The sequence below is a fragment of the Petromyzon marinus genome, chromosome 23 (assembly GCF_048934315.1).
Source record: "Petromyzon marinus isolate PM22_M1 ecotype Great Lakes invasive population chromosome 23, UKy_Petmar_22M1.pri1.0, whole genome shotgun sequence".
NCBI classification, from domain to species: domain Eukaryota; kingdom Metazoa; phylum Chordata; class Hyperoartia; order Petromyzontiformes; family Petromyzontidae; genus Petromyzon; species Petromyzon marinus.
The window spans coordinates 2991793-3006551 of NC_133689.1; the positions used below are offsets into that span (position 1 = coordinate 2991793).

The following is a 14759-nucleotide window of genomic DNA, read 5'->3' on the forward strand; positions in this document are numbered from 1 at the left end:
TATCGGCCGTTCTATAGGATTCGGGGGGGGGGGGGTCAAGCGTACGTACGCAGGTGTGGGGGGGGGGTGTAAAAAGTACGCGTGCGTACAGGGAGTGATCAAGTTTCGACAGATTTTTGCGTACCTACTAAATGGATGGCCCCCTAACACACAAAACACAAATACGAACCGCGATTCGGTTCGTAAGTCGAAAACGCAATAGTGTACTGGGTTTAAATTCCCGCAACAAACAACGAACAAGGATCCCCCCCCGTATAGACTGAATGACAAGCTGTAGGGGGCAAGTGCTGTTAGCCTGGCCAGCACCACGCCCGACCGCCTTTGTCTCCCCAGTGACGATGTTTACACACCGCACCAAGTACTCATCGCCACCGCTCCCACTGTGAGCACGCGAGTACACAAAACCAATAGTGGCGGTCCTCGGCTTATGAACGCGATTCGTTCCTGCGGGCCGTTCGGAAGTCGAACGGTTCGTAATTCGGGACACAATAATATACTGGATTTGAATTCCCCCCCACACACACAAACACTCATTCCCAGCACGAGACGGAATCATCATAGCATCTCACCGAGGATCGTTCAATTTCCAATAGTGAGTGTCGCGTTTTAAGTCAATGTTAAACAAATATATGTCATGGAAGCTGGTTCGTCAGTGCGAGTGTCCGTGCAGGTGTTTGTAAGTCAAGGACTGCCTGTACAGACATTTCGTCTCGAAACAACAGCGTGTCTACGGCTATTATTTAGCTAGCTATTCATTTCCACATGGTGATAAGCCACTTTGTTGAACTTTCATTTGTGGCAAGGTCGCTTATGAAAAATAAGCTAATTGCTCAGTGGGGCTTTACCTGGTAAAATAAAAAAATATAGTTTATTTTTATTTTTTGTGATTTGTTTACTTTCCCTATACTTTGCACGCCTATAGAGTTTTTGTATTGTTTGTTGTTGTAACGTTTTGACACGCCCCGACTTGGCATCTGTGAAAAAAAGAGATTTACAGCTCATCGGATTCCTCCAGAATAAATAAATAATAAGATTCAATGATGACCACCGATGTACATGAAACTAACACGAATCTTTCGTCTCTCTCTCTTTGAGGAATCAAGAAAACCCGTCTAGTGTTTAATCAATTAACCGTCCTTTTCACGCTAAACAAATTATTTGGTGATGCTGCATTGACAGTGGCGTTTCGTGGCAATGCCCTTTATTCATGGCACATAAATCACGTGCTCTGAAAAAGGACCATGGCCCGAAACGTCACCGATGACATCATACCTGTCAACCCCTTATCAGTGCCCTACCTTATTCCAGACCAATTCAGACCTTATTGATCACCCCGTGCCCCTTATAAATCTCAACGTTCATCCCACAAAGTTCCACCACAAGGGAGAAACTCACACAAAAAGATAAGAACATTTTGTGCCCGAATTAAAACGGCTGTACGCCGTATGGGCCTGCAAACTCAATTTGCCTGCAAAATAATATGGGGTAAACCGTATGGGTTGACAGCTATGGGACTCTATATACATTATGCTTCAAAAAATCTCAACACTTATATCGGACTCGTTTATAATGGCAAAGAACACCGTAACATGTTAACAAATGTTAATAGCACACCGGTGTGCTGGAGAGCAAAGCTATGTAAATGTTGTGGCTTTGTAAATGTTGTGGCTTTGAACACACGGGTGTGCTGTACTAGTAACGAATTGGCACGTTCTGTTTAAGTGACAAACCTTACTCATTGGCTGTGTCGGGTGGTAGCGGGTTTAACGGCACTTTTATATATTTACCCAATCTAACCCAAAAAAACCTGCATTATGGAAGACTATCTGTTACGAAATGAAAATAGTTTTAATGTATGTACCGCAGTGTTGTATGATCAAATGTTTGACTTTGCAGCAGCAGAGAGAAATTTACGGAAAATTAAAGAAGGATAAACACAAAATGAAGGATTTACAGCACAAAATTTGGGCACGCGAGCCACCCACATTGAGATTTTGTTTCGGGGCCGTCCATAAATGACGTCACGCAGCTAGGGGGGGGGAGGGGTCAGACATTTGTGACGATGTGTGACGAGGGGGGGGGGGTGTTTGAGAAATGTGACGTCACGTAAAATGCGCAACTTTAAATAAATATAGACAACACGTTCTACTTAATAAAATAGACTGTTTAATAAATGTTTTCTCCTACAACATCAGAGTGCAGCGCCACATTAAATACGCACTACAATGGCAATAGTTTAAAGCGATTTGAAGCATGTTTTATTTTAAAAATGGCAATACGGTTTTGGGGGGGGGGCAGAGCTTTGTGACGTCATATTTGAGGGGGGTCTGACTTATTGTGACGCCGTGTGACGGGGGGGGGGGGTCAAAAATCTCCAAAATTGCGTGACGTCATTTATGGACGGCTACTTAACAAAAAAAACTCATCACAGTCGTCAATACCACTGTGGCATTAGACGGAAATATAAAATAGTCGACGGTTTTTTTGTGCCATTTATTTATTTGTTAATGATTTGCTTACCTTTCCAAGACTGTACTTTGCACCCATATCGGTATTTGTACTGTTTGTTGTTGTAACTTTCTCACCCGCCCCTACTGGACAGCTTTGAAAAAGAGCTTCATAGCTACTCTTTGGTTCTATTGGGTAAAGTCACGTAGGTAAAAAATAAAATAACAAAAATCACGACGTTTCGGCCACAACACAAGCGGCCTTCATCAGGTGAAGGGACGAGACTGTCTGGAGGACAGCGCTGGAGTGAAAAAAAAGCCACGCTCAGATCACGACCTTTAAGCTGTGTGAGAAGAAACAAAGCGCCTTGACAAAGGAATTAGCATATAATTTAGCATTGAAATGGCTGAGTGATTAGCTTGTGACTGGTCACAGAAATGGCTATGTTAAAGTTAAAGCATACACATCCGCAAAGGCACCCCTTGACAAAGGAATTAGCATAGAATTTAGCATTGAAATAGCTAAGTTAAAGTATACACATCCGCAGAGGCACCCCTTGACAAAGAAATTAGCATAGAATTTAGCATTGAAATAGCTGAGTGATTGGCTTGTAACTGGTCACAGAAATAGCTATGTTAAAGTCAGAGCATATACATTCACCGAGGCACCTAGTACAAATCAAACAGGAGAATTTAGCGAAACACAACTACGCTCAGACCGCGGACCTTTAAGCTGTGTGCGAGCAAACAAGGTGTCCTGAAAAAGAAATTAGCATAAAAATTAGCATTTGATTGGCCGATTTTAGAAAAGAGGTGGTGTACGTGCCGGTGGACTTGCCGTTTGGCGCGGGGGGGGGGGGGGAGTTTACCTATTGATGGTGTGAAAATGAATTTATAAGAGCTGTGAAAGTTTGGGGTACCACTACTTGATGAACTTCATAGCTCATCGTATTCCTCCAGGATAGATAAATATTGTAAAAAAAAATTAAGAAAGATTAATTGCCAGAAACGTCACCTATTATAACATTTAGAGTGTTATTGATATGGGACGTGTTGAGCTTGATCCTTAATTGTGCGAGTACACCACTGATAATGCACGAAATAGCATCAAATAGTGAACGATTAAATTTTAAAATCTCACTTCCGTCTCTCTCGAGTGCATGCTCACTTGGCCACTTTGTGTGACGCGCACCCACATGGCTCGGAGCGGGAAGGCGGAGTAATGGGCGAGAGGGGCGGGGAGGGGACCCAGGGGCGGGGGGGGGTGCCAGGAACGGGGGGTGGGGCCAGGGGCGGGGGGGCAGGGGCGGAGCTTAAATAAGGGGGCGGGGTAATGGGTGGGGCATGCGGCTAAGGGGGCGGAGCAAAAAAAATAGGCGGGGCAATAGGCGGAGCTTGAACCTTGAACGCCTGCTGCTGCTGCTGTAGATGCAGCAGCGACAATGCCACATGCAGGTGGTCTTGCCCAGACAACCGCGAGAGCAACAGCGGAGTGTATCATCGCAGTGATGTCTCCGTTCGTATTTGTGGATCGGGCCATTGGCACTCGTTACACGCTGTACTTAGGGCCTGTTCCGGATGACCACAGTCGCACACTGGCGGGGAGTTTTTAATGTTACATTACAGCATCGGGTTTATCCGCATATCTTGTCATGGGGGAGGGGGGTGAAGTGCTTGAGTGAAGAGGGGCGGAGCATCGAAACGAGGCGGGGCAAACTGGGGAAGAGGGGGCGGGGTGTATACGCGTAAAGGGCGGGGCCTATAAAATAAGGGGCGGGACCAAGTTCAAAGGTCGCGTCGCCGTCTCCCCACAATGCGCCGCGGCATCGCAATGGAGGCGCGCGGCTGAGGAGCGGAGCGCGGCGCTCGAGTTGGAAGCGGCGGCGGCTGCCGGGCCCAGCGGCCCCTCGACGATCGTCCGAGGCTCGGCGAGCGGCCGCGGTCAGTTGGAAAGCGAACGCGCCGGGGTGTCGCTGGTTGGGAGGTGGTTGCGGCACGCCGGACATGTGAGCCGGTGAGTACGCGCGGCGCGCGCGGTCGCGGAGTTGTTGGCGGCCCCCCCCAACCCCCCCCAGCCCCCCCCCAACCCCCCCCAACCCCCGCCGCCGCCTCCTCCTCCACCCCTACCCCGGGCTCCTCGCGAGGAATCGATTCGTGCGACTTAATGTGACGCGCAATCGATTCGTGCAACGGGGTTGGGCGATTCGGTGGTTCGCCTCAAATCGGTTGTTCGATTCCCGGTTGTTTTGTTGGGCCGCGATGTTTGCCAGCCGAGTTGAGGGCCCCCCCGCCTCGCGCGCGCGTGTGTGAGGCGATTCATCGATAGCCTCCGATTCAAAGGGAATCGATTCTCATTGTAGTCTTTGTACTTTGCGCGTCACAGCCAGTGTCTTATAGCAGCAACAACAAAAAGTCAAATACGTTTTGTCAATAGGAATAATTTAGCGGGTGACGTTTCGGGGCATGACCCTGCGCTACACAAGCTGTAAACGCGCACCTTGGAAAATGAAAAGTGATAGGCGACGTTTCGGCCAACGGGCCTTCTTCGCGGCACATGGATAATAAAAAAAGTCTGCATTGCCCCGCCTTCGTCCTTTAGCCTTCAGAGGAAGTTTCGCGTCAAGTCGCACGAGTTGTCGCGCGAACAGCGAAGCGCACGAATCTGCTGTTCGCCACGCGCCTTTCAGCGAACGGAGATATAACGGTCGTGGTCCCAACGATCGAAGCGATCGAGAGAGTAACAACAACAACGACGACAAACAAACAATAAGAACAATAATAAGCTTGAGTGAAAGCCGTGGCGCCACTGGGTTCACGAGCCGTCTTGGTAGGCGCGATCGTAATTTTCTAAAGGGAGGAATCGATTTCCGTGAATGTGTAATCGCGAGAGGAGGTCGGAATCGATCCGAACCCCCCCCCACCCCCCTCCGCCCGCCACGCTTCGGTCGCCTTTGTCCATTGTTGAGTCCGGGCCGCGTCTTTCCTCCCCCACACCGTGGCCGGTGAGGGACGCGGCGGCGGCTACGGGACAGGCGGTGGTGGTGTAGCAGCAGCAGCAGGGGAGACGGAGAGCGGCGGGTGGGGGACACGAGGGACAGGGAGGGGGGGGGGGCAGTGAAGGGAACACGAAGGGAGAGGAGTCGGACGAGTGGAGTCGGGCAAGGGATGACCCAGGGAGGGAATGGGAGAGGCGTTTACAGGAGAAGCATCGTAGAAGGAACGGGGAGTGAGCGTGCGCAGTGGTGGGGGGGGGGGGGGTATTGAGAGGAAGATGAGAGAGAGGGGGGGGACGGACGTACGAGGAGGAGGAGCAGGTGTAGAGGGGACGCGGGAGGAGAGCGAGTCGGGGGAGGGAGGGAGAGAGCGCCGTGGTAAGGAGATGAGGACGGAGATCAGGGGCGGGAGCAGGAGGTAACATGCAGAGGAGGAGGAGGTAGATGGAGGGGAACGGCGGTAGTTAGGAGTTTGGGGAAGCAGGAGGTGGTGGGGACATCACGAGTTAGAGCAGTGGCAGAGTTGGGGGGGGGGGGTGCTGGGGGAGGGTCGTGAGGTAGGGGGAGCGGAGGGGGGGGGGGCATCGGCAAGGCAACCTGGTGAGAGAGAACGGTGACCAGGGGGGGGGGGGTGGGGGGAGTCCGTGGGACTCGACGGGCAGGGCTCGGGGTTCACACGCTCGGGCGGGGTTAGGCGGTTAAGTGACGGCAGCATAGAAGGCGATTAGATGGACTGGGGGACCCCCTAACCCCCTCCCCAGCCTTGTCCTCCAGGTGACTTTTATTCATCACAAAGGGCTGCACCAATCTTTCTGAACGATGAATGTTTCACGGTTGTGAACGGTCGATTGTCAAAACGTAGGACGGAGTTGGAGCTAATGGAGAGGACCACTCCCCACCCCCCCCACCGGGAGATGTCCACCGCGGAGATTGAGCTCTGTGTGTGAAAAGCCACTGGAGTTGCAAGGATCTAGCAGTGGATAGATGATGGCTGATGTGAAGTTTAAAAGTGACATGATAATGGAGTTAGGGATGCACGATAATTGAAGCATTGGCAGAAACTCTTGTTCTTGCGTAAAACTATAATATTATTAATGATATTGATGATAATAACAGCGTGAAGCTACATTACTAAAGGCATTAGCTGGACCTCTTGCCCCAGGAAACGTTTTTGTTTAAACTACAGTAATGAGGATTGATAGCATTGCATTGTGTGCTCATTAATTAGCGATCATAAGGAACAGGGAAAATGTCTCTTTCCAAAACTGTAGTAACAAACTATTAACTACCACACTATTCAGTTAACACTTGACGAGCAGAATTTGTGGTACAGAGGTGGCAACAGTGGTTCGGGCCATTGTGCTACGAACCCGATCGATCGAGTTTGAGTCCTCGTCATGGCTAACATCAAGTAGCGAAGTGATATTTGAACTCCCAAAAATTGACCAACCCACATCGGTTGGAGTGCTACAGTACGCGATTTGCAAGTGGATAAGGTCGCTTCGCTTTTCCCGTGATTGAGATAATGAGCATCAATTTGTTGGAAGTTTGCTCTCGTTCTCTAAACTTGAATTGCTGTCGTGACGATAACGGTGCTGGGGCGGGGGGGGTAGAATGGCAATATCCGAGCCCTGCTCGCCCAGGTGAATGTGATCAACATGTGCAGGACCGGATAATATCTCCGCGCTGTCATTAATTTTACTTAAGCAAGTCTCGGGACCATTTCTAGAAGGATCCTCCATGGTTTGACCAATGTTAGGAAGAGCGATGATGATGATGATCATGTAGTAGGGCTACATGATTGAGGAGGCATTATTTACACGACCTAATATTTCAAGGTACTTTTGGTCATACAAAAATATTGCAAGTGATAATATTGATGATTCAAGTGGGCAGTGGCCGTGATGATACGCTCTAGTGAAAGCCAATGATAGGTTTAGGGATAGTGATTAATTACATCACCGCAGTTATACCTGCAGCCTATTATAATGACAGGATAATTACGATTGCAATAGCGACAATATTTGAGTGGTCATGATTATTAAAACTATTTCACCGTCATTCGTGGTCAGGGGGAGAGGGTGTGTGGTACATATTGCAAGGGAGTACGTGAGTTGATTTATAAATGTGTGAAATTATATCATACGTTAGAGTAATTGGTGAGTAATCATGGATGCATCTGCCAATGAAAATAGCTACGAAAACATTTTTAATCCACACGCTAACATAGAAGGATGCTAAAGACTTGAAGCTTTTGTGACTGCAGGGATTTATATTGTTGAGAATTGTATTGTTTTATATTTTTATTATTTAATTGTTTCCCTTCTACGTTATTTTACCGAAAGAACCAAGAATATAAAGACCTTTCGAAACTCATTTGATGGTAAACAATGTAGGTTTTCAGAAGTAACCAGCGAGTAAGAACAAATTTCGTCACACGTGCAGGAGAGCGTCTGTTGATTTTATTTTTTATTCTCTCGCAGTTACTACGATAGTCAGGGTACTTCATGGAATGGACAATTTGTAAAAATATTGATGTTCAGTATTCATTCTTTTATTCTCAACTCTGTTGGGTCAGGCAGGAGGGGTACTCGGTTGAAACAAAATTCAACTAGAGGGGTGCAGTAGCCAAATAAGGTTGAGAACTACTGATTTAAAGTGTACATACGTGTAACAAGAATTATTAATAATGAGGATTATATAAATCTGCAGTTAGTGGCACGATTCGGTAATGGATATTCTTGCATGGCATATTGATTGGGAACGTGCAGATACCATAACGTGTCGTCCAAGGATCGTTATCAGCCCTTTGTCAAGCTTTATTGGTTATGGAGGTTGTTGTTCGTACTTCACGCTGGTCGGTGTGGTGTTCGTGAAGTCAGTAGGGGGTACAGCTCGCGCATGTACCAGTCATCTCAGTCAGCCAACCCATGGCACCTGGTTCAGTCCCGTGACCTGTCAGCGAGCCTTCAACACTTCACGTGGCCTCAAAGTGCATCTGGCCTTGCACTGGCGCCGTGGTGACGTCACCGTCACTTAGTGGCGAATGACGGCTATTGGTATTGGTGAAGTTGGGAAGCATAGGCAGACGTTGGTGCATATTGAGTATATTACAGCAGTGGATTTTCTACACTGCCCACCACGGATGTTAAATGTCACTGGGTATCGAACTCGGGTCGGCAGGTTCATCTTGCAATTCACCACTACATTGCCCAATATAATAGTATGATTATTATTTACTTATTCAGGGAAGCCTCAGTCATGGTTTGGGATGTTTGGCCATTTCCGTTTTAAGGATTGTTTTACATGTGGGAGGAAATGTATGCATACAAGAGGATAGAACGGAAATAAACAGATGGATGGGTTCACAAACCCACGTGCTGTAGTGTTTTATCCTGGCTATACAGCAGTTGTTTTCAGGAAAAAGTACCTTGATACTTGAAATTAGGTTTCTGGGTAATTGAATGACAAGCCGACAATAGTTACAAGTGAGCCCTATTTGCAAAAACACACGTAGCGTGTCTCATCACTATCCTCGTCATGATAGTGATCGTGAGGAGGATATTAAGTCACAGTGAAAATGTTTGTGGTGGTGCCACCTGTGGTCCAGCACTTTTAAGGTAATAATTAATTGATTGTCTAGATTGTAACATTTCCAAACCCTTTGGGCTGTGAGGAAGCCAGGGAATTGCAATCCAGCAAGTGGGATAATGAACTAATCTGTGCTGAAATTTGAGTTTGTGGTTTTCCTCTTGCACGCAAGACGTTTGCGGATGTAATTGACTGAAAATCCCCATGCTGGGCCATTCTGAAAATATTTTATAGGTAATGTTTTTCTAATTTTGTGCACTGTTATTCAACTTTTCACAACTGCCAAACCACGACTGTTACAGGACACATGAATGTGTATGTGTGAACGCTTTTCACCCCAGTTGGCACAGTGGGGGGCACAGGTGGTGCATCGGCCAGTCATCTCAGTCAGTCGACCCATGGCACCTGGGTTTGTCCCTTGACCTGACAGCGGATGTCCGACACTTCACGTGGCCTTAAGGTGCACATAGCCTGGCACAAGCGCCGTGGTGACGTCACCGCCACTAAGTGGCGAATGTCGGTTGTTTTTCTCACCCCCAGATAACAAAAAAAATGGGTATCGTTGCACGTGAAAGTAAACAAATGCACACAACTTCTCTCTCGTACAAAAATACGTAGTGTAGACATAATTAGAGATTAAAAAAAGCCGAACCGTGGCAGCAAAATACTTCTCTGAAAACTTTTCAGTGCGCAAGCGATGGCTGGCACATGGGTGGTGTTGTTGTGTGGGTGTTCAGCACATGGGTGGTGTTGTTGTTTGGGTGTTCAGCACATGGGTGGTGTTGTTGTGTGGGTGTTCAGCACATGGGTGATGTTGTTGTGTGGGTGTTCAGCACATGGGTGGTGTTGTTGTGTGGGTGTTCAGCACATGGGTGGTGTTGTTGTGTGGGTGTTCAGCACATGGGTGGTGTTGTTGTGTGGGTGTTCAGCACATGGGTGGTGTTGTTGTGTGGGTGTTCAGCACATGGGTGGTGTTGTTGTGTGGGTGTTCAGCCACACCCCCCCCCCCTGCATTGTCTTCCGCGGAAACCGTTTTAGTTTTTTTTTTCGGTTAGTAACGTTAACCGTCCTGGGCCGTGCTTCCTTGGTGACACATCACGCCAAATTAACCGCACTTCAGTCGCCCGATTTGTACAGCGCCCTGGGCGGTGTTTGGTGTCGCAGAGTCAGCACCCCTCGTTTGAGTTTTTAGTAACGATTGCTTGGTTATGCGTTGCGTCAAGCTTAATAGAGCCCTTTAATGGGACAGTTTAAGCACGCCCTGTGGTGACGCACATTCCATCGTATGTAATGCCGTGCTTAATTATGGGTGATTTCATGGGGGTTTTTTTCTTCACAATTAATTGCTTGGAACATCTTGACAAAGCATTGCAATTATGCTGTTAGGTATGTACATTGTTAATGGCATGTGGGAGTTTAACAACAACAAAAACAATTCACCATTTAGTTGCTGAAGTTTTCACTGGGGAATAATCTTCTCGGTATCATTTGGCATACCTTGATCTTTTTGCCACACAATACTTAGAGGAAACGCATCTTGTTCCAGGCAGTCCTGGTAAGGGCTGCATTGCAAATTATGAGTAAACATCGGCCTCATTAGATGCCGCGTTGGTTGGGCATTTTGTCTGGTTTCTTTGAAGGTTAATTGCAGTGTAACTGATCAGTGGTTAATGCTCTGCAACATAATCTGAAGTATTTGAGTTACGTAACATGTGGTTAGTTGTGCAGAAAAACATGGAAAGTACCTAGGGAAGTTAAACATTACATTTGGCCTCTTTATTTACCCAGATTTAAGGTCATCGGATACACATTTCGTTTTGCAAGGCAGGCCTGAGGAAATTACAACTTATAAATTTAAAGTTCGAGTACGGTAAGGCCTTGCTTGACGCATTTTCGTAGTAACACGGTTCTTCTATCAGGAAACACTTTTCGCGCACTGCGGAACGCGCACCGTTATAACGCGCACCGTTATAACGCGCTTTTTAAGCGGTCGATGGCGAACTACTTCCTTGAGCCGCGGGGCTGACCGCTACAATAGAGTACGTGGAATGATACAGCACATGGCGGCGTACCCTCATCTCAGTTTACCCTGCCGTGGGATGACTGCCGGCTGTTTTTACAGTGCAAATGTGATTCGGTATGGTAATTATTTGCTTAACGAGGTTTTCGCTTAACACGGCACTTTTCAGGAATGCATGTACTGTGTGAAACGAGTGATTACTGAACAGACAACATCTCAGAGTCCTGTAATGCATTGGGATAGAATTGTGAATTCAATTAAAGGAAAATATTAAAGATGGCGATAAGTGAAAAATATTATTAACATTTGGAGTTAACGTTTGGGAGTTACGCAACCACAGTATTAGATTGAAAATTATAACTTTTAAATGGTTGGCCTTTAATCATGGGTGGAGAGGTTAAGGGAAGTCTTGAGCAAGGTCTTAAATGTGGAAACAATCCGTAGTACAAAGTGAATATGGCAAGGGATTTTAGACATCAAGGGCAGCAGTTGAGAGACTGCCCATTCTAAAAAAGTAGCAGGGCTTGTAACAAGGCCAGCAACTAAAAAAACACAACAATACAAAACTAAGCCAGTTACGATGTATTTATTTTTATTAAAAGAACACAATATTTACTTGGCCGAGGGGGGTGGATCTTAGCACTGAGTCAGCACTGCTCTGATCAGGGGTTTGAATATGATTGGTCCCCTGTGATTAAACTGGGCTGTAAAGTGTATTAAGTTTTGATTTGAAGCTTTCGTGACTGCAGGAATCCATACTCTTTGGTTCTTTCGGTAAAGTCACGTAGGTATAAAATAAAATAAATCACGACGTTTTGAGCACAACACAAGCGTCCATCAGAAGCGTCCCATCATCTGATGATGATGGGACGCTTCTGTTGCGCCCGAAACGTCGTGATTTATTTTATTTTATACCTACGTGACTTTATCGAAAGAACCAAGAATAAGAATGTATTAAGTTTATGGTCTCGGTAGATACATCAGTGACTGCATAAAAAATATAAATTATTTGGAAATATTACAGCACTGTCGACCTAGATTCATGTTTTTAGTACCTCGTGACACTAATTAAGTAGGTACATATATAAACGTGCAATTCTTATCAGCTATGTTATCTTTTTCCACGCAGTTGTCCCACTCATGTGGGGCTCGCCGTCATTGACAACTTTCTCCACGCTGCCCAGTCCTGCGCTATCTCTCTCCGCTCCTCGAGCCACCGTGTCCGATTGCACCACATCGCCCCCCCCCCCTGCCTTCCTCTTGATCTCTTCCCTTCCACTTGCATTACTTGCACCTTCTGACCCACGTAATTCTCCTGTCGCATCTCAACATGACCGAGCTACCGCCTTTTCTCTCATCGTCTCTGTGATTTCTACCACCTTGAGTCTTCCTCTCACTTCGTTTCTCACCCTGTTCTTGCTTGTTAAACCCAACATCCACCGCAACATCCTCATCTCTGTCACTGCCATAGCTCAGTCCTCCCTCTTTACTGTGCCCCAGCACTCGGCTCCATACAAGAGCATCGGCCTCTCCATCGCCTTGTACGCTTTTCCCTTCCAACCAAACTCGGGCGGGGGGGGGGACCCTCTTATCGCACACCGCACCAGTCATCTCCCACCATTTCAGCCAATCCAGCCTTTGTTCTTGTTCTCCTTTTGCCTTCTAGTGATCCATTATAACCTACGTCACCGTGCCCTCTGTCAGGGCATTTTTGAAGGTGCATCACTGAGTGCGGACAAGGGTCATTAGAAAGGACTTCAAAAGTAGTTCTGTGATGTCACCTTCCACAGGCTGTTCTCTAACACATGTTGATGCACTTCTCTTTGACTCAACATGATGTTCATAGGGCAATTGAAATAAGCATTTAAATGTTCACATCTTGTCAATCCACCGGCCATCCTCCCTTTTCTCGACGTGCCCTGCCCAAGCCCGCTTACTTTCCTTTACAGTCAAAATGTTGTCACAGGTAATTGAAATAAAGTTGTAAAAGAAAAGCACAGTAACAAATGCACTCCAGACTATAAACGTTCCAGCTGACCTGACGCGTTGTGTGTGTTTGTGCCAACCGCCCCATGGCGCTGTCACTTCCGCAGGGTGCTCGTGGCCACTGCTTTTCCTGCTCTGTCTCCACGCCGTGTTGCCTGCGGGCGCGAGCGAGCAGTCATGGCTGGCTACGGGGACGAGCCGCGCTACACCATCGAGCAGATCGACCTGCTGCAGCGGCTGCGTCGCTCGGGCATGAGCACGCAGCAGATCGTGCAGGCGATGGACACGATGGAGCGGCTGGACCGCGAGCACGGCGAGAAGTTCGGGCGACGCGGAACGTCGGGAGCGGCTGCCGAGCCCGCCGGAAACTTTGGGGCGCCATCGTCGTCGTCGACGCCGTCGTCGCATTTCACGCCCATGAGTGGGGCGGCGCAGACGCGCGACATCAAGGTGTGCGTCGCCGTCGCCTCGCGGGTTGTGAGTGACAGTGTGCGAGTGCTTCACTATGTAGCGGTTAGCGCTCTGCGCTACGAACCAGCGACCCGGGTTCTATCCAACACCACTGACGATGGTCTGAACCGGTCCTGGGTTTCATCCCCTAGGTCGACTCAGGCTCAAATGAGCACCTGGTGCGGTGTGTAAAAACATCGCCACTGGGGAGACAGAGGCAGAAGGGCGTGGTACTGGTGTCCCACTCCCTCGTGCGTGTGCTCTGCCGGCCTTCTTAGGTGCTCGCTAACAGCACTTACCCCAACAGTCTGAAAGGCTATATGGGGGATCTTTGTCCTTGTGCTTTAGTATAAACCCAGCGACCCGAGTTTGTCTCCCACAACCGACATTAGTGAAGAAAACCTGACCTGGTTCCCGGGTCCTTCCCTAGGTCAACTCGGTCTTAAACGAGTACCTGGTGCGGTGTAAACATAAGCAACGGGCATGGTGTTGGATGTCCACCCTCCTTGCCCCAATAGTCTGTTAAAAGGCTTTATAAAATCTTTATTTCTGGCATGGGATTGTGCTTCGGAGTGTGCTTGTGTGTGTCAAGGGGTCTACGTATTTGTATGCGTATGGAGGGGTTTGTGGAACACACAGCATGTGGCCTCAAAGTACACCTAACTTGGCACCACGACTTAGGTATATGGCACGTGTGTGCGTGTAGTCTTTAACCGACAACACCTGATTCTTCCCGTTTGACATTTTTACAGCAAGTCTTTGCCACTCTGCATAGCCTTGAAGACCACCCAGCCTTGCACAAGTGTCACATCTACCTAGTGCTGATTGCTGGCTGCTGCTGTGCATAGGGGTGTGAGTGAGTATATGTGTGCGCTTTGTCTAGAACAAAAGCTCGAAGAACCATATGTTAAAAATATGCTTTTTCAATATATTTTCCAAGGGCACGCACGGATGATGTGGTTTCCTTGATGAGCTGCCGCCTAAGCTTTCTCGCCCAAAATCTGGTTGGATGATAACAACTTGTTTTGCGTGCAAATATTGCACCGCCATATGGCATATTGTTTATATTCAGGGGTACAATAATTTATAAATAATTTAGGTGTGTGTGTGTGTGACGGGAGCCTGCTTCCAGAGGGATCTTTGAAATATTAATTATGGCGGCTATGTGGTCTCATATTCAGTTTCGCCACTCCGCTCGCTCACAGCAGGCGTTGGCAACACGGAAATATGAATGTGCAGATCACCCACTCGGGCCACAACTCAATTTAAAAC

At 47.7% G+C, this 14759-nt stretch overlaps 1 protein-coding gene across 3 annotated transcripts in view; it reads left to right on the forward strand.

Annotated features, from left to right (window-relative positions):
* The first annotated feature begins 4227 nt into the window (after nt 1-4227).
* The window catches only part of HMBOX1 (homeobox containing 1), a 34266-nt gene continuing 23734 nt past the window's right edge, over nt 4228-14759 (forward strand). The window contains exons 1-2 of one of the 3 annotated variants that reach the window (XM_032959418.2): nt 4228-4461; nt 13145-13487. In XM_032959418.2, the coding sequence (XP_032815309.2) occupies nt 13215-13487 (273 nt within the window). In that variant the 5' untranslated portion in view covers nt 4228-4461; nt 13145-13214. Of the gene's footprint in view, nt 4462-5380; nt 5450-13144; nt 13488-14759 lie in introns of those variants that run through there. The other 2 variants (XM_076068957.1, XM_032959415.2) reach the window with 2 other exon arrangements.